The sequence below is a fragment of the Anser anser genome (genome assembly GCF_964211835.1).
Source record: "Anser anser genome assembly, chromosome: 1".
Lineage (NCBI taxonomy): Eukaryota > Metazoa > Chordata > Aves > Anseriformes > Anatidae > Anser > Anser anser.
Window position 1 is genome coordinate 14701094 of NC_139720.1, and position 20304 is coordinate 14721397.

The following is a 20304-nucleotide window of genomic DNA, read 5'->3' on the forward strand; positions in this document are numbered from 1 at the left end:
TAACGCTGCAGTGCCATCCTTCATCTTGTTCTTGCTAACCTTTCTATGCACTTCAGATCTTTTCCAGCCTGCAAACGGGTGTTTGTACTACGCTGCTGCTGTGGCTTAACGCCGGTAGGTAGCCGAGCACCACACAGCTGCTACCTCACTACCCCCCAAGCAGGACAGGGGGAGAAAAGGTGATGAAAAAGCTCACGGGCTGCGCGAGGCCAGGCTGGTTCAGCCAGCATACCATTTACAAGATGGCCCGATTCGACTGTCAGGACTGTGCACTAACCCTCTGCATCCTCAGGCTCCCACAGCAGCACAAGGTGTTTCAGTTCAATGCCCATGCTGCAAAACCTGCCGTGCCTACAGCATCCTGAAGAATCACTGTACACTAAAAGTAACCTTTTTTTTTCTTCCTCACAGGTGTGGCTCTCTCTCAGCAGGTGACGGGAAGTAAGAAATCAGGGTTTCAGTTTAATCAGATGTACAGAGAGCAAAGTGCTCCTCTCCGGGAGCTGGCACCTGACCTACGTGCCATGCCAAGTACGTACTGTTAGCAGAGTTAACGGGCTCCTTCACACAGCTGCCTTTCGGGACAGGAACTCTTCTGGTTCTGGTGTCATTTGTCTCCTGCAGAAGCATATCTTGACATTTTGATAAGGGGAGTGGAGAAGAGAGGAAGGCCTTCTTTGTGATCAACAGACATCAGGTAAAACTCGTGGTTCTAGATGCCCTGACTATTCTAAGCCATCATGAGCTACACGAGGTTCTAAAGTTCACCAGCTTGTTTCTCCTACAGCAAGTACAGCTTTTGGAAGATGACAGTCCAGGTCAATTTAGACTTTGAGACTGCTGTATGACAATCCAGAGCGTTGACTTTAATTATTTTTTTAAACATTTGCCTTGTTCCTGTAGAAGGCAAATGAGAAGTAAGAACTTTGGGGCGGTTACCTTCCAGCTTGATTAAGAGTGATGAAAAACGCCACCTCACAGGAAGGTGAAGCCTTGTCTTGAGCTTTCTACAATACAATAGTTTCCATACATTTACAGATCTGTATCTGACAGCGACAGTAAGCTAGACCTGCCTAATACACAGCCCATCAAACCACTGCCTTGGCTGGTTACCCTGCGCAGATAAAATAACTGACTGCTTCCTCCAGCTGCCATGAAGCTGCCCCTACAGCAGGATATCAGCCTCCTTCTTGAACTCCTGCTTTCAGATTAGAAATTAAACTTTGTGGCACTTTATGTCAAAGCAAGTATCATCTTTTGTATTTGCAGAGTCTCAAATGCAGTTTATCTTAACACAGGTATGGATTAAACACTGCTGGGAAGGTTAAGCAGACCACGTATCTGCATGAACTTAAGCATGGTTGTAAGCATTCTTCAGAGCAGATCCTGGCTTAATCCAGTGTTTGCGAAATTGGGGACAGAGGGACCTATATGGTGAGGGGATTACGGTGGTGATATTCCATCCAAACATTCAGGTTAGCTCACTGCACATGTAAATATTCTCTATTCCCAACTAAGAGCAGATAGATCAGCCACCTGCCAAGCTACGTCACCGTGTTCCCAGCACCAAAAAGGAACTGAGGAAGAATCAGCCTCACTGGAAGTTTAGACCCTCCACCACGGTACTACTACCAGGTAGCTCAGGCCAGGTATGGCCTTGACATTCCTGACCACAAACAGCTGGAGCTTGTGCAGAGAATTCATGTGGCCCTGGAACAGAACGCGCACTGACACGTTTGGAGCAAATCTCATTTTTCAATTCACAAGTTGTTTCCAACTGCAGAAAACAAAACAAACAAAAACCCTCAAAGCCTAAATCTACTCTGCAGTCCTGAAATTCTTTATTTTTTGCTGGATGTGCAGGCCCAGAAATCTAGCAGTTCATACAAAGAAATCCAATATTGAGTATTTTCTTTTTTAGAGCATCAATTCATGCGGCCTTATTTTACAAGTTTTTGGAGGTAGCAATACTGGTAAGGGGAGGAGGGAGGAGAATTTATAAACGTTAGATGTAGCACATTTGCCTTCCCCCTATTTTTGTGTACAATGCTTACAGGAGTTACAGAACCACCAAGGTTGGGGAAACCTCGGTGTGTCTGCACTGCAAGTAGGTTAGGTGCTTCCTTTAAGCCCACATACACAACCTCTCTCATCTAAGTAGAGGAGTACCTTAAATCAGCCCTGCTGTGGATATAACCAAGAGAAGAGATGACACTCTCAGACTGGCTATCCCCTGACTGTACAGCAAAGAGGGAAACTAAATGATTTAAATGCTATAGTCCTTCAAAAAATTTCTACTATTTCTTTTGAAAAACCAGGACACGGAGTTCTCACACAGTTCATTAGAAATCACAGAGCCTCTTACTTACCATAAAGATTGACCTGCCATGCCCTCATAAATCCAGGGGCAAGAGGGCAGCACCAGAAAAAAAAACACAACACGGTCACAAAAGTTGTTTTCCTCTGCAAACAAAGCAAAGCCAAAGAAGATCTTTGGGCCCAGCTGTCAGTTACATGAACTAGGGTGAGAAGGCATAAAACCTACCTGCAATACTTCTAAGGCGGCTAACAATTATTCTGTAAAAGATTAAGTTATTCTTAGAATTAGTAAATGGAGAGAGATTTGTGGGTTTGATTACTGGTAAAATAAAAAGGGAGAATGGAAAGCATTACTTCCTCTTTTGTCTGTTACTAAGGGACAGTCCCCTCTCACCCATCCTGCTAGCAAGCTGGCTTTTTGCTTTGACCACCTCATCTTTCACATTAACGTTTCTTTTAACAAAAGCAGCATTTAGCATCTATGCAGTTTTACAGTGGGAAGAATTAAGAACAAAAAGCTTGCTTATGATCTGGACTGAATGTCTACGTTAAATCTGGCCATAGAAATCCACCACGCTCCTCTAGCTTCACAGCCAAGCTTTTTGGTTTGTTAAAGCATCCTTGCTGGGAAGCACCAGGGCCTTCCACAAGGATTTTGTGCAATAGGGAGTCTACTACATCCCTTCATAAGCTGTTCCTATTTAATTGTATCGTTAGAAAACTGCAACTTACTTCTAGCCTGAACTGATCTAGCTTCAGCTTTCAGCCACGAGAATCCGCTTAATCTTGCTGACAAAGAGCCATCGAACTGACAGATACCTTCGCCCTGTCTAAGTACTTACGGACTTATCAGGTAGCCTCTACCGTCTGTTGATAAACTAAATAGATTGAGCTGCTTAAATCTTCCATTCTAAAGCTGATTATCCAGACCTCAAATTAATGTAGATTTTTTTCTGAACTCCTCCTAGTTTTTTCCAACACCGTTTTGAGCGCGCACATCAGAACTGAGACGTAGTATTCCTGTAAAGCTGGAGAGAAAGTAGTAGTATTCACCTCCCTCCTGCTCTATTTGCCTGTCGTGCACTTTCAGCCTTTTTCAAGACTGCTTTGCACAGGAGTATGGTTAAATTTATCAGCCCTCTGGAGTAAACCTTCCTTCTCTACTTATATTCTAGACGAAAGCTCCTTCTAACACAACAAATTCAGAATGGATCATGACCAAATTTGTTGATTTGTTATACAGATTTTTTTTTTAAATCCCAATTGTACAAGCTCTACATCTAATGGAACATACGAATTCAATGCCTACACTTCACAAAGGAAAAACTGCAGAGCAAAAGATGACGTTGCAATCATGTAATAGTTACCAAATTTAAAGGTACCTCCTTCAACTGCTATTTCCTTCAATCATCTCACCGCTCACCGTCTATTTTGCACCATGGCATACTGATGCTCCCTTGTATATTCACCTCTTGAGGTACTGGGTGGACACAGCAGAATTTATTTTAAGCAAAATCAAGCGGGCACAAAGGAAGGGTGCTTCAGGCTAGAGGCAGTGAAAGGGCAGAGCTGTAGGCTAGCCGTGGAGGATTTACTAATGTAATAAATCATCCCACGTAGTAAAAATTTATTGCAGCTATAATCTTCAATCGGATTGGTGATCAGCTGGATCACCAGCTAGTTTCCCCTTCTGTCCTGGATAGAAACATAACCCACGTATGGTCACAAAGTAGCTAAGATAATCAAAATAAAAAAAATTAAAAAGTAAGATCATATCCTTTCCTGGTATCCACGGCCCTCACTGGCACAGCAGGTGCAGGAAAGAAGATAACGCTAGTGACATTTGCACAGGAAAGAAGCAAGCAAACTAGGTTTTGGAGAAGCAACATCAAGTTTTACTTTCAAGTAAGTTTAAATGAGAGAAAGGCACTAGTATTATACATTAATATTTATGGTGACTGTGTACAATACATTAGTATTTATGGTGACTTGCTAAAATACAGTGAAGTACCTTTTTCTTTTTCTCCTGTTACAACAACTGGCCTGTTCTCTTAAGCTTGGTTCAGGTAACTATTCTTTGGGGGAAAGATTAGCCCCAACACTTTATTTCAAAAGATGGCAGTCTTCGATCACTGCTTAATTTTAACGAGCAAAATTTGGTGCCAATGGGATCATCTTTTGGAAATTTGTAAGCACAGAAGTAGTCTGTTAAGTATTCTATGACCTCTCACAGGCAAAGGTGATGTGCTCTAGTCAAAAAAATGTTGTGTTTTTGTTTGTTTGTTTTAAATAAATACATTCTGGGTACCTGCATTCACACTGTAATCTAGAAATGAGGTATTGTTCCTTTCCTTTTCAAATCATTACGCAATAAAACATTTCAGGGGGGACTGGATTACACCCTATCAGTACACAGAAGGTTTTCAGCATTCTTTCATTTAATTCCAGTGCAGGTAGGATTAGGCTGTCAACAGCAGCCATATTTGCATTCAAAGTCCCCCGTTTCAGTGACAAATGGATTGATTTCTGCGCATAGCTGTAGAACACCTTGGGCTTTTTCCCAAGGAAAGGTGATACATGAGAATTATCGGCCGTCAACTTGTTTATTCTCATGATTTCTTCCCATTCATTCACTTCCTCTCATCGCAGCGATAGGTGTGCTGCAGACACGAATCACATTTGATATCCTTCCTCTAGATATACACACACCATCTTGATTATTACTAAACGCAGTTTTAACACATGATTCTGAACGCAGGGAAGTCCTTCTCAAAACCTCACAGTATTAAAATGAAGAAGCTTCCAAAAGCACGTTCTGTGTGTTGTTCTCATAGCACTCTTTGCTTGCACGCGGTACTTCCAAAACCTGCCACAAAAAGCCCACCTTGGAGGGGTTCTCCTGAAACAAATTCAAACTTCTGAGGGCTTTGGTCACAACAGATTCACTCTAAGGATGAAAGTCCATAGCAAGAGTCAAAGCTGCTTAGAATTTTGTATCCCATTTAGCCTCTAATCCCATAGCATACAAATAAATGGACATAAAAGAGCTAGTGAAGAAGGAGAGTATGAAAGAATGACAAATGCTGGTGTGTACACATTGTGTTTGTTTCTCTTCAGTTTCGGGCTAATATCAAAACTAGGGCAGGTTTCAAGAGAACAGATGAGGCTGAAGCCTAATAAAGAAGGGAATGTTTAAGTATTTAGAGAACAGAGAGCATGTTTAGGAAACTTATTTAAGGAAGAATAAGATTTATCTTTCAGTATGCGTGTCATTTTTGCAGTTCAACAATTACAATTATTTTCACTTTCCAGCTCCAAGACACTAAGATAATATTAACAAAACACAAAGAACTTTTTTTTTGGCCTCTTTTTTTTTTTTAAATGAACTGCTTTCACTAGAAAACTGTTTTATACACATCTTTCCTGTATGCTCTACTATCAGCTTTGATGCCTCCTTCCTCCACATCAACTAATCATTCTCTACCTCCTTCAAATTCCTCCTTAAAATAGCTGTCAGCACGCCATTTTTCAACATTCAGACAGACTTTTGTCTTCACAACACACACTGCTCATAGCTTTGTCTGAAGTACATTTGAAGGTCCCTAAAATATAGACCACCTCTTATCATTTTAGAGCTACCACTTTCATGGATTCTCTACCATTTAAACATTTAAGTTATATACCTCTTCAGAGTTTTTTTTCGAATATATACTTACTAAAATGGCATTAAAAAACAAACAAACAAACAAACAAACAAACAAAAAAACAAGAAGCCCCACATTCAGAATAAACTGCCAGGAAAGCAAGAAAGCTTTACCATAGCTTTGTTTTGTCAAAAAACTTGGAAAACAGTCGGGGTAGTGACAGGTATCTTGAAAGTTGGAAAAAATAATAAAAGCTGCAAAATAAAACTTGCAGCATTCCCTCCGTTCAGAGATGCAGTCAAGAAGACTTTTTTTTTTTCTGATGAACAAGAAACCCCAAAATACGTAAAGCTGCATTACACCTTTCAGAGCCTGAATACCTACACAAAGCTGGGTAACACGCACACCCAATGTGCCGTAGGTTTTGATATTAGCTGGAGAAAACTTACACCAAGCACAGAATGTACAAAAAGTCTACAAAAAAATACAGCTACGTGCAGCTCACCATAATTCCAAGAGCTTAAACACCTTTTCTCCAGTTTCTCCTTATGTTTTTGAATTGCCATGCTTAGTACACTTGCTCAGGATTCTCTAAGTCTTCTAGAAAGCCAAAAAACAAAACGAAAACATGAAACACAGGACACAACTGTGGACTTAAAGAGACCTTGAAGAGAAAATTTGAAGACTTTTTACAAACATTAATTCACTCTCAGTAACTGGGAGATGTTTATGAACTAGTGGGATGACTGAACGCTGACAATAGGCAGGGAGACAGGCAGAAAGCTGTTTGGGAAAGAAAGGTAAGGTAATGAATAAAACCTTCCAAGCCAAGAGATCAGCTCAGTCATCCTCTGTGTGCGAGCAGACAACTCTTTCTCCTTGCATTCTTCTCTTCCTGTTTCTTCCCTTACACAGATGTTTAGATGTACTGAAGAAGTGTGAAAACCTGAGATTAATTTAGGCACTGAGTAGCCTGTATCAGGAACAGCCACTCCCATGTAACACCTTGAAAATCATTAAGTCCTGCTTCCTCTGAAGAAAAAAAAAGTGCTGTATCAAAACATGCCTGTCTGTAGTAGGTAGACAGCACCAAGCTCACTCTGCCATGCAAGACAAGCAAAAGTTCGTGTTTACCAGAGCTCTGAGGCTACACCCTGCACATTATGACTTATTAGCCTGGGCCCAGTCCATGAAAATGCAATCGTATGGCCTTGCCTTAGCTCTCAGAGCAAGAAGCACAAGTCAGTATCAGTAAGTGAGGGCTCATGTAGGCATACATCTGCTCCTGATGCACTGTGAAGCACAGAACCACTGAGCTAGCAAAGCACTTTGATCTCCAGCACGGGATGTGTTAGATATAACCAGTGAACAAAGCACAGGAGCCTTCTACTGCCAAAACCATGGTCTACACAATCATCGCTCTCCTTGGAGAAAGGTGAGAGCCTCTTGATTGCTCTTCTTCTTCTTCAAGGCTTTGAACCTTCTCAAAGGCACATTACGGATTCAAACGTGGGGCAGGCGGGGAGGTCAAACAGCCAGCAGTCCTCTCTCCAGTCATCTCCAAAATAATCTTTCATCTGGGAACCTGACCCAAAGGCTGACCCAGCATATTCTGAGTGGCATCAATTCACTCTCTCAGCACCGCCTGTTATTGCCAGCCCATTATTCCCGATACCCAACACTCCGCCCTCTTTCACACTTACTACATATTTTTGCCCTTTTTGTTTCTACCTTTGATGTGTTTTTTTTTTTTTTTTGCTTCTCCTTGTTATGACTAGGTCTGACTCCACGGATCCTGAACCCATGCTCATTTTAATGATATTCTCATTTTAAATACCGTTTCCGCTGCTTTATCCTTGCCTGTCCTAGAATTTGCAGTGGAAAAGGAAACCAGTCTGGAAATGAGGTTACTGCACTTTTTTTCCCCTCTCTCTCTCTTTCCCTGCTGCTTATTAAGCCGTGCCATTCCTCCAGTTGAGCTGAACCCACACCTGCAACTTCAGCCTTTTTTCCTCCTACTTTTGACTCACTCCTCAAGCCTCTTCTTGTGTCCATTTCTTTCCCCACAGTAGAACACAAAAATTCATTCCATGAAAAAGCCAGAAAAAAAGAACAACACAGAACATCTGTCCAAATCCTCTTATCACCCCATTCCTCACATCTCCTTTCCTGTTTTTACTCTCAACTTCTTTCTCCTCTTGCTCTGACAGCCAACCAGTATTTCCCCCATTTGGAAGCCTACCTTTGATCTCCTGTTTCTCTTAACTACACTGCTTCTCTTTCTGTCCTTCTTTCACCTTTAAACTCATTATGAGCTGTTTTATGACAAATTACACTTGCAATTTGTCTCCAGCCCCAGCCTGAACTCTCTTCAGGTGTCCCTTGCAATCCAAAGCAACTACTTTCATTCAAATGTCTAAAAACCTCTTAGTATTGCAACGTCACCAAATCTATCCTCCATAACCCTCGTGTGTCTTTCATAAAAAAATGTTTCTCCTTTTGAAGCATTTTCCTTTTCTGATTTCTCTGATTGTCCTCTCCTGCCTCCCTTCCTCCCTGTATCAACTCTTTCACAGGTCACTGAAAGCCTCCTTTTTGCAACTTCACCTTCTGTTCGGGCTCCATTGAGCTACAACTTTTGCCCTTCCCTTCTGTCTGGGAATCCCCTGAATCACACACTCAGCTCCTTCGGACACAGGTCTCAAACAGAGTAGATTTATGTCTAAACCAAACTCTCAGCCTATCTTTCTGACACCTCTCGTCACCGAGTAGCTGTCAGCCTCAGCTCCGCATGGCTAGAACAGAACTTAGATTTCACCTCTCCCACCCTCTTGTCTCCACTTTCTTTCTTGATCGCTGTGGACAGCAGCAGCATCTCGCCCATCATTCAGATATGAAATACTTTGTCATCTTTGACAATGACTTTTCTCCCGATCCATTTACTCAGGCTACATCTGTATCTAAATGATTCTTCCTGTCTTGTATCCTTAGGACAGTCTTCGCTCAAGATCTCCAGAGCTAAAGGTCTGTCCTTTGTCTCACAGTAGTCACTAACATTTTTTGTCACGACAAACACTATCCTGCTTATTCACCTTGTTTCAAAAGTTATTTTTTCTATTTTGCCAAAATGATCTGTCATTACTCTCTCTACATCCTTCTTTGCTGTTCAGGTTCCTGCGTTTTAGCTAAGCTATACTATCTACATCCTACTTGCTCTCACATCATTTGCTCACCTTTCTAGATGGTTCGTGATGTCAGTATTATTTACTAAGCTTCTAACAACCAGTCCGTATTTGCATTCAGGCCAGCTTCCACCCTCTTGAGTAAGGACACCTTCTAAGCACTTGCAGCACTACTTCACTGCTCTCTGAACATCACCTGAAAGCTTTTCTTGCACCATTTTAAGAAAACCATGCTACTAGCATACAAAGTCTACCATCTATCATGCTGAGCAACTGTGCTTTTTTGTTTGTCAATATTAAAACTCTTGCTTTGACATGTATTTAAAAAAAATAGTTCTCTGTGGCACAATGATTTGACAACACACACACACGTGCACACACCCCCTGTGCCCATACCCTGCACAGCAGTGTCTAGTCCTTGGTGGGGCTCCTACACGTTCGGATCCTGCAAACAACAACACTCCCTCCCTAATGAGGGCAGTAACAGATGAATTACTTACATTCGTCCAGCTCACTGTCCTCCAGCTGACTCCGCTATCAGCCCCAAACAAACAAGTTTTGGCTCTGTCAATGCTTGCTGTTGGTGGCGTGGCTCCAACAAACTTTTCTGATCTAAATCATCAGTAGCGTCCTATCTCTAAGGGGCATAACTAAGAGCAGCTTAAAAAACTGCTGGAGAGGTTAACTATCACCTGGTAACCGACCTGGCCTGCACAAGCGGCCAGCCTAAAGGTGGCCTCTCCTAAAGGAGACAATACCCATCAGAGATTGAAGGATGAACGCACGTGATGATTTACACTTCTGTAAATCCCCACTTCCTCCATTCTGACCATTTCAACCCACAAGAATGACAAGCTAAAGCCACCTTCTGCTACCACAGGGGCGTTTCAGTCCATCCTGTTTTGTCTTGGTAGACAAGATTCAAGAAACTTGTCAACAACTATTGCTTCCATGATGTTAGCGCTGTCCAATCCAAATAAAACTTCAAAATCCCAGAGTCTCTGCCCCTCCTGTGTCTAGCCCCACAGTAGAAGGAAGAGGAAGAATGACTGGACAGAAAACATCAAAGACTGTGTATTAGGAAAAAAAATACATACATATAAACAAAAGAAAGAAAAGAGCACAGCAAAGATCCCCTCGCAGACTCAAACCCCACAAACGCTCGTCCTTTGCCAGTCATTCTTACATCTCGATGTTTCTTCACCAGACATTCTTCTCTCTCTTCTGCTGAACACCTGCTCCAAGCAAACGGAAAGGGAAGCAAGCCTAAACCCCTTGTGTGCTGTACGCGGCTCTGTCACAATACAACTGCTTCCGTTTTGCAGACGATTCAGGAGGAGCCTGGGGACTACGCGAAACTGCACTAGAAATAAATCGGTACCAGTAGCCGTACAGAACCTAGAACTTCTGCCTTGGAGTTCTTTGCTTCTTCTGGCTGACACTCCTTGGGATCTGGGAAAACCACATCTTTTCTTCCCCAGACACCACACAATTTATATACACACGCTCACCAACGCCAACAATCAGTAAGACCAAACAATTCTAAAGTCTTACTGCTGTCAAGAATGCAAGGAGGAAGATACGTTGGGCTGTATTATTAATATAACGTGGTGAAACACGAAAGGAAATTGCTGAACAATAATCGTGGCATTTCACAAGTAAGGAAGACATCTCTATTTCTCTTTAGTATAAGACCACAAGCAATCAGAAAGCTCACTTCAACAACAACATCAGTGGCTTTCATGCATAACTTCTAATAAGCCACATAACAAGTTACAACAGAATCAATCCCTTAAAATCATCAACAATCAATCTCAGAGAGTGGACAGAGAAAAAAAAAATAAGAGAAATGACACATGCACTAGCTGGTTTTCCTCTGCCCCATATCTGTCTTAAGTAACTGCAGGATTCCATCTCCAGTCTGCGTCAGCTCAGACAGATGCACAGCACTGCGATAGAAATTGGATCACGTTACCCACACAGGGTCTCTCTCTCACCCAGAAAGAGAACCATCAAAGACTTCTCGCTACAGACTTGCTGAGAGATCTGTCAAACACCCTTACTGCTTCACTACAGCATTAGCCACAGGTCTTTTGGCATGTGAATTACTAGCTTCACCTGGCACCCTGCACCACAAACTCCTGAATCAGCTTCTTCAAGGACAAGCCAAAGAGATTCTCCACCAAGCTGAACTTGGAAGACAAGAGACGTTCAGTAACTTGACATTAATCCATACCCAATAGAAACTGACAATCTTTTTTGTTAGTTACTCTAAAATCACTCTTAATAACAAGCTGTCATGGCGCTCGTATAACCTTATGGTGGAGTTAACTCTAAGAAATACTCATATCTATACACTACTTTTACTGCAAGTGATCTTTCCTAGTGATGCACGTAGTGTTAGACATCTAACTTTCACTAGAACCACCAGAAATTTAAGCTTTCTGCCAACAGGTAGAATGGATCGCTCTAGTGATCCATAACTTAAACAAAAAGTATTTTAACCACGTTTCCTATAGGATTTTCCACTGTTCCCATCTCATATACCTCAGCCCTGGCTAAATGGTCAACATCTTTTGCCGCAAAGGTAAGACGGAAGCTGATAATGCCCTAGTTTTTAGTTACCTAGGAACAGAAGGCCCATTTCTTGGAAATTACTCCATTTCTCAGTGGCAACTCGCGTAGTCCTTCTTTAAGCATGGAAACCTGTATTTCATCTATAAACTCTAATCCACATGCAGAGGCAGATCAACAAGGAAGCACACGTGTTTCTGTATCTCAATCAGAATTAGACACACGTTATTTCACTTTCAGCCTTGACAACAGGACTTGGGGTACACTGTCGTAGACACGTCATTTCCCTCAGATAAGTTACAACAAGTAGAAGGAATGTCAGAGCCAGATCCTCCAAAAACCTCAAAATCCCGATCCAAACCATAGAATATCTGACCAGAGAGCACTCCCATTGCTCTGCTTTTGTTACCCAGAGCGTGGGTTGATGAACTATAGGACATAGACTCTAGCCTCACAGTTGCACAGTTGTTTTCTGAAAGCTGACCTACAGTTCTCGCTAAATTTCTGGGCACAATCATACACAAGGTTTCATTCTTCCTCCACCACCGGTCCTTAAGACACGTTGTCTGAGGCCACAACCAGGAGCCACTCTGCTCCCCTTGCTATCCACGGAAAAATAGATGGAGTCAGGTATCACATCTGATCAGGAATACCAGAGCCCAAATGATTCAAACCCACTGCCATTTCTCATCCTGAAGAAAACCCCCTTGGGACCTTTGCTCTTTACTCTTATTCTCAGCGTAAAGATAAGAACGGTGAGGAAAAGTTTCTCTTTAGGACAGACACGTTTTTGTATCCTGCAAATTCTCAGGCTGTTCACCCACCAAGCTCTACCTGAATATTACATCTGCTTAAGAACCAGTATCTCTGGAAGACCTTATTAGCCTACAGGGAAGAGAAAGAAAATTTTACAGTATCCATCCCTCTCTTTTGCCCACTAAAACCAAAACCAAACAAAAAGAACCTAAATCACCAACTAAGGTAAGGTGACCTAAATCCACTGACCTCTTCACCTCTTCCTTTTGGGGCATGCCATTACCATTTTCTTTCCCTCTCAGCCCTTCCCAACATTCCCCCCCACCACAAAAAGGTGAAAGATGAAGGCAACTAAAAAAAAAATTACGGCTTATTCTTAAGTTTTTCTTTGATATGTTTTTAAAGGAGACAGACATCACCATCCACAAACCACTGGCAAACAAAAAATTAAAGAAATCAAATCAACTCCCTATGCTTACATTAACCAGCTGTTTGCCTTCTCTTCTTTCACAATCTTCTCATAAATAATTTTAGTTCTCTTCCTTGTTTTTCATACAGTACAATGCTGTATGCTACATCTTTCTTTTCCTCCCCTATAGAAGTGTTCCCTATCATCTCCCATCCTCCTTAACTTCTTATTTCTCCATGAGGAACGATAAAATCATCAAGATACTTTTCTGAAGAAAAAAAATACTGAAAGCAGAGCTAATCAGCATCCTTTTAATTTTGTTCTGATGTTACCAGGGCATTTAACAAAAAACTTTCCATCAGATATTTACGTGGAAAGTCAAAACAGGAAAAATACTGGAAACAATCATCCAATAGATAAAAAACCCTCTAGTTTGCACGTACAATCTTCAAGTAAAATGGTCACATTTGGGGCTGGACAACTATCATACAGAAAATCTCAAATTTTAACGCAACATCAGAAAAACAGAACAGAGTATTTTATGTAACATCCTTAATGCTAAACAACAATGAAACAGTCTGGTTACTGACAAGATTATCTAAGACAAAACACACACATCATCAGACTGAAACCTCAATAATGCAAACCTACTGAACTGAGAAACTGAAGTTGACTATGACACCAAGTACCCAGATTTAGATCTAAATCCCACAGGTCATATTTAACCCTGCCGTAGTTAGGAAAGATACGCAGGATATCTTTTGCTCCTTAACAGCCCGTGTCTGCCTAGAAATACTCCCAGCACTTAATCCCTGCGCATTTGCTAAACTGATTTTGTATACAAATAAACAAGAGTTCTGTAGGTAAGAAAAAACACACATTCTTCTATTTTCTTAAATGTTGTATAAAGTCAACCATATGCCTCCAAAATTCATCTAAAATCAGTTGCAGGTTATTACTGGCAATAAAATGCCACACTATCTATTCCAAGCATGCAGTTACGGTGACTTTTCACAGGACACAAATTGTCAAATAAACATAGACGCATTTTGTTATGCACGCTATCGATAAGAAAATCTTCAATTCTTCAAATATGCCATTCAACTTTTTAAAATTCAATATAAATTCCAAATGCTTCTCCTATTCTGATAACCCCTCTTCGAGCTAAGCTGGTTGGTTGGTAGTGATTTCTCAGATAAGTTACACAATACTGTTTCAGCTTCCTGATTAGATAAGCAGATAAAGTTGTTTTTTTTTTTTTTTCTGGCACACACATTTATGCATAAAATTTTTCATTTTCTGTGAACACTTGCAACTTCGTAATCCCCTCTCCACAAATCTACGTGCCAGTAAAAGTCAACCATGGACAAACTGCATCACTAAAGGAAAACATAAAGTAAGTATTAGCATGCAAAAAGCAATTCTGTCTACAAAACTGAACAAACGTTCAGGAAATTTCTCTCCCTCTGTGCTGCCTATATACACACACTGTAGAATAAAAGAAAGCAGCGAGCAGTCTTTCTATGGCATTACTCCTTCCCCACAGATGGGGCATGGGGTACACTCGGCCTCAGGCATCTCTTGAGTTACAGAAAGGAACAGCACGGCCGGACTGCGACCCCCTGGCCCAGGGACATGCTAAGAGGTACCCACCACATTGTCAGGAGGGTTTGGGATCCCATTTCCCTGCTGCCACCGGAGAACACCATCTCCTGAGTCCCACCTGGGCTGCCAGGAGGAGGAAGAGCAGCCCGTCACTCTAAGCACACGTAGGACGTGACCAGAAAGGAGGCAGCAACACAGGGATGAAGCTGGATGGAAGCACTTTTTGACACCCGGTTCTACTAAAGCCAAACGAGCCCCCTCGTCATAATACGGAGGAGACCACGGCCTTCCCCACACCATCCTCCCTATGAACAGCTTCACTCATCCAAACGCACCCCTTGCCTAGCTGCTTATAAGGGAAAGGCCAGGCAAATCTGGTCATACTGACCAAAGCTGACAAAACCCAGACAAATATTACAGGAAGCAAGTGACAAGATCAGATTTTCCACTGTCTTTACTGAACAGGGCTGTAATTTTTAATACTCACAGTCCTGCCCATCTGTAACCGCAGCTACCTTATGCACATAAAGCCCGATTTCTGTAAGACACCGCTTACAATCCCCAGCACTGCAAATGGCATAAGAATCCCTACACAATTACCTAAGACTGCGAAGCAAAAATGAGTTGGGTTTGGTATTAAGACCTACCACAACTCCAATCCTTGTCTATTAACAAAGCAAATAAAAAAAGTCAACATCTCACGCAACAGATGTGTGCAAGATCCGAGTAAGAGCACAAGCGTCTCTGCAAGTATGTCAGCAATGTTTTCTGTAAACCAATCCAACCCTTCAAATTTTTCCCCACCTTTACTCTTAAGGATAGCAAGGCTCAAGGAAGATTTACAGTGGGAGTTCAGACACATGGGTGGGTGTGGTGAAAGCACCTGTATTAACAGACTGCTTAAGTGAATACAGTAGAAATATTTCGACACACGCTAATTTATTCAAACTTTGTGGAAGTTCTTTCTAAGTGATCCCAAGCAAGTTACCACTTGGAAACAAAACAGTTCCTAAAGCTTTTTGTTTTCTAAATACGACAGTCATTTTTGTTTGTTTCTTGTTTTTCTTTTAAACTGTACTGCAATGCAAGCACTATAAAAGCTAATAAGCAGTTCACACCTGTCACAACCAATGGCAGTAACGACATTACGCTTTGTTTGGAAATAATTTTTATGGAGAGCACGTTTAAATAGATCTACCTTGATGGAGTCTCTAAACTCCCCAAAAACAAACAAGGAGAGACTACAGCTCACAGCCTATACTGATTCGTTCTAGGAAACGATTTGCATATTAGGTATGACTAAGGAGTAGTGATGCTCTTCAATCTTTATGTCTCAAATAACTTCACAATGAGAATTTGTGCTCAAGGACTTCTAGGCACAAAATATTTAACCTCAACAAATTACTCTCCTTATGAAGGCCAAGCTCTAGTAGCAAGATTTTTGTTCAATTGCTTTTGAATCAAGTGTATGCTCAATGCTACGGACAGACTCACAGACTGGTGCAGCCTTGAGCGTTTACCTATAAATAAACTATGTTAGAATCCCAGTTCTGTCTCTAACTTATTTTTGGGCCGCAAAATAGAGTTCAGGCATGTAAGAGTCAAGATGGGAACACAACCAAGCTTGACGTCTCTATGGAGGTCTTTAAAAGTGGAGGTTTTATGCTACTTTTAATATATTTTTATTTAACGTGCGCTCCACTCCAATCTTGTAGTTTATCACACAAATTTATGTTACTGATTAATTCATTCTTTTTTCAAGATCTTGTTTATAAGACATAATATTCGAGCTGCCAAGATGCTCAAAATTAAACACGCCTGTAATGACAACAATAATATGATGAGAAGCTTAACATCATTTCAGAATATGTATTATGACATTACAGGTAATAGTGGGATTTCTCAGCAACCCGTAAGTCACAGAGAAGTTTCACTATGATGGGATCACTTGTTATGAACCGATTTCACAACAAGTATTACTCGCTATGGAAAGGTTAGAAGTGCATAACACTGTCCTTAGCAGAACAAAAACAAATAGAAAGCTACATGACAATATGTCCCAAACCATTTCACTAGCTGCATTAGGTGTTACTCCAGTACCGTGTTGAGGACACACATCACAAACAAAATGTGTCAAATGGGTTTGCCTACGCTCACCAGTGAAGTTTCTCCTTCAGCAACTGACAGAACTATGTCAAGTATGGCATATTAGCAAATACCATTAGCCTGGAATTTGCCTGTTCGTATTTATGGTACCAGAAAACCTTATGACCCAAATGACCTTTTATATTTGTTTTTGCATAATACGCATGACTTAGCCTGGCATAAGGTAGTATTAGATGTTGGCTGCTTCAGTTGACTGTAAATCACACTCGGCAGTGAGAACGAAAGAATAAAACACGATTTAACCTAAAGTGAATGAACTCAAAGATCGCGAGAGACTATTTCAATGAATAAAAACGTTTTTTGCAAGAGCCAGCGATGATAATATAAGGCTTAAAGTTGATACCCAGGTTTATATGCTCATCTTCAGAGAGATGCAAGTGGATCGTTGCGCCAAGAAGGGCCAGAGTCCTCGAAAAAAATCCAATATGGCCACTGACGTGTGGTTGCCTTTTGACTTAAAATTGCCTTATCTCTTAGCACGCCTGCCAGCCGTATGGATACACCTGTTATGCTCGCATTTGGAGAGAAGTTGACACGGTGACAGTCACCTGCGTGCACCCAGCCCCGAAACATCCAGGGCAGAGCGCTCCGCGTGCCACCAGCCTGCCCTGCCAAGGCCAAACCACAGCCACCGAGAGCCGACAGACAGGTAGAGAGGTGTGCCAGCACTATCCACTTACCTTCTTTATTAAGCCTCATAACCTCCCTGCTCTTTCCACCCTCCTTTCCAGCCTCTTCTAGCTCTACACCTGCAGAAGAGAAGCAGAGTCAGGCAGGCCCGAGGTGTGCAGTTATTGTTCGGCGGGGGGGAAGGCGGTGGCGAAGGGGGGGGGGGGGGGGGGGGGCGAGGATCTTGCGGGGCGATTCTCCCCGCACCGCCACCACCACGGGGGCACCCGGCCCCCCGAACCACCCCCCCTCGGGGCATCCTCCTCCCCCTTTATCTCCCCCCAAAAAAATTCCCGGGGGGGGGGGGGGGGGGGGGTTAAGCGGCAGGGCACGGAGCACGCCAGCGCCTCCCGCACACATGGCACCGGGGGCTCGGCGCGTCAGCTGAGCGCCCGGGGGGGCGGCACCTCCCGCAGCACGGCCCGGCCCGGCCCGGGAGGCGAGGAGGAGGAGGAGGAAGGAGGAGGAAGGAAAGGGGGGGGGGGGGTGGTGTCGGCCCTGCCGGCCCCCTCCCCCGGCCCCCCCGGCCCCTGCCCCGCCGCCGGGGGAGGGGAGCGGCGTGCGCGGAGCCGCGGGGCCGGTCCCTGCCCTTACTGTGCGGGGGGGCGGCGCCGTGAGCGTGCGGGGGGGCGGCCTCCCGCACCCAGGCGGCCCAGGGCTGGCCCAGGAACGCCTCAGGACTGGGCACGGGCCGCTCCAGGGCCGCCATGGCGCCGCGCCTGCTCCTGCCCTCCTTGTTGCTTTTCCCGTTTCCTTCGGCGGCGGCGGCGGCGGCGGCGAGCGAACGAGCGAGACACGGGATTCGAGAACGCCGCACGTCATCCTCGGGACGTTCCGCCGCCCACACGGGGGTAGTGTCAGCCCCTGCTCCCTATCAGATCGGGCTCCCCGCCGCACAGCGCGCATGCCCGCGGCCCCCCCGCGCCTGCGCTCCGCTCCCCGCAGCCGCCGCCGCCGCCACCGGGGCCCTGCTGCCGGCCCCCGCTTCGCCCCGCAGTAAGTCCCCGGGACGCGATTTCGGGAGCCCGGCCCCCCCCCCCCTTCCAACCTCCCCCCTCCCTTCCACGCACAGACCCCGGGGCGTCGGGGCCGGCGTCCTCCTGCTGCGCCGCCGCGGCTCGCCGCTCGCCACAGCCATTTTGTTGTCCGAGCGGCGTGCGGAGGAGGAGGGGGTCCGCGGCGAGCCCCGGCGGAACGGCGGGGGGCTTCACCTCACGGCGAGCCGCCTGCGGACGGACGGGGTCTGCGCTCAGCGCTGGGGCTGCGGCACTTCGGTGTCGCCGCTTCGTTGAGGTAAGGGCAGCAAACACCGTGAGAACTCTTTAACTCGGTGTATCTCGCTCAGGTAAGGAGTTGCGGCATAAACCTATTGCCCATAAAGCCGCACACGCACACTGGTGAAGCACCTGGCTGCATGCAGGCAGCCCCACGACTCCACACACGGCGTCCTTTATTCAGCTGCTCGGTGCCGAAGAGCCAAGCCTCCAGCTCAGCAGACGCCTCTCAGGATGGTGGTGTGGCCCTCCGGGGGTCCCTTCCCCGTCCTGCCTCTCCTCCCAGCCACTCCTTCAAGGCCCTTTGTCACCGCACGCTTTTTGCTGCCCCAACCCCCTGTGGGACACTGCACGCAATTAATTTAGGCTAAAAAATAAAATAACACCTAGGGCCAGCCTAAGGGTTGGAGCAGAGCCCAAAGGTGAACAACAAGAGTATCTCAAGTCAGCAAAGCAAGCTGGAGATGGGCCCACAACACTGCAGCCTAAAATGGATTTAAGTGAATCTCTTACAATTTCGTGGAGAACGGGCTCTTTGCAGCACCAAAGTGGATAAATACTTGGGGTAAAGGACAAACACCCTTTGCCTCGTATACACTGTCAACAGATGCTGTATTAAATACAGACAGCATTCACACTCCACCTCTTCCAAAAAGTAGCTGGAATATACAAGCCCCATCTTTAATATCTGGAGGCAAGCCTAAAATCTTTCATACCATATGGCCTGGCCAGAGTGCCTCCAGTCATGTAACACTAGCTACAAGAAACTACAGGAACACAATTAAAACAATCAAAGCAGCAGAAAGCTCGCCAAAGTACGCCTCAAAAGAAAATCAGTCAATCGCGGCAGGCTTGTTAGCAACCAACGTGAAGCAGCCACAGGATGTGTAGCCTTAGATATACCACACGTGCAACTTCCAGAAGCAGGAAGAGCAGTCTTGCTATGATACAAAGCCCTGGCGAGATTTACCTTGAATATTAAGTACAATTCTAGTCAACAGTTTAAATTAATCTTCCTATAAAACAGGGCGGAAAGGGTTATCAGAGAGATCAGAGGAATTAGAAGTCTACAGTATGAGAAGAGCTTGACTTAGTCTAGCAAAATTTAGCTGGAAATTGATATGATTGATGTTTTTAATTATGAGAAGACAATCATCAATGGGGAAGAAAAAAATAAAGAACAAATAGACATAAATTGCTTATGCTGAGGTTGAAAATTAGAAGGTTTCCGGTAATGAATGAACTATATAATAGCTGCGTGCAAAAACGGGAGACTGGACTTGACAACTCAGATTAAAAATAATGCTATGTTTCAATTTTCATTAAACCATCATTACAATACTAAAATATTTCCTGATTTTTTTTTCTTAATACTTTCAAAGCCCCCGCTATTTCTGTTCCTGGCAATGAAAACAAGCACGTATTTCAAAATGAAATACCTCACACTCCTGATTTCAATAGCGTATTACAACAAACAAAAAACCTTAAACCATGCTCACTACAAATAAAACTTTAGTCAGGAATAGCGAGATGGAATTCCTTAAGAGGAATAGTAAATGTCATGAAGTTAATGGTCAACCATGTTTGGCATTTGTGCTCAAACTGACTGCAAGATAGTTGAGCAAAAAGCCTTGACAACAGCCAAATAGTCTCGTAATTAAAGAAGTTGCACTGCACAGCCTTATGCCATAATGCTTCTGTGATTA

General features: G+C 43.8%; 1 protein-coding gene across 4 annotated transcripts in view; it reads right to left on the reverse strand.

Annotated features, from left to right (window-relative positions):
* ATXN7L1 (ataxin 7 like 1) overlaps positions 1-18230 on the reverse strand; it is a 116087-nt gene extending 97857 nt beyond the window's left edge. For all 4 annotated transcript variants that reach the window (XM_083843053.1, XM_083843050.1, XM_083843051.1 and 1 more), the window contains exons 1-2: positions 17919-18230; positions 17336-17404 (exon numbers count right to left, since the gene is read on the reverse strand). In XM_083843053.1, coding sequence (XP_083699179.1) covers positions 17336-17404; positions 17919-18033 — 184 coding nt within the window. In that variant the 5' untranslated portion in view covers positions 18034-18230. The remainder of the gene's footprint in view (positions 1-17335; positions 17405-17918) is intronic.
* Between the last annotated feature and the right edge of the window lie 2074 nt (positions 18231-20304).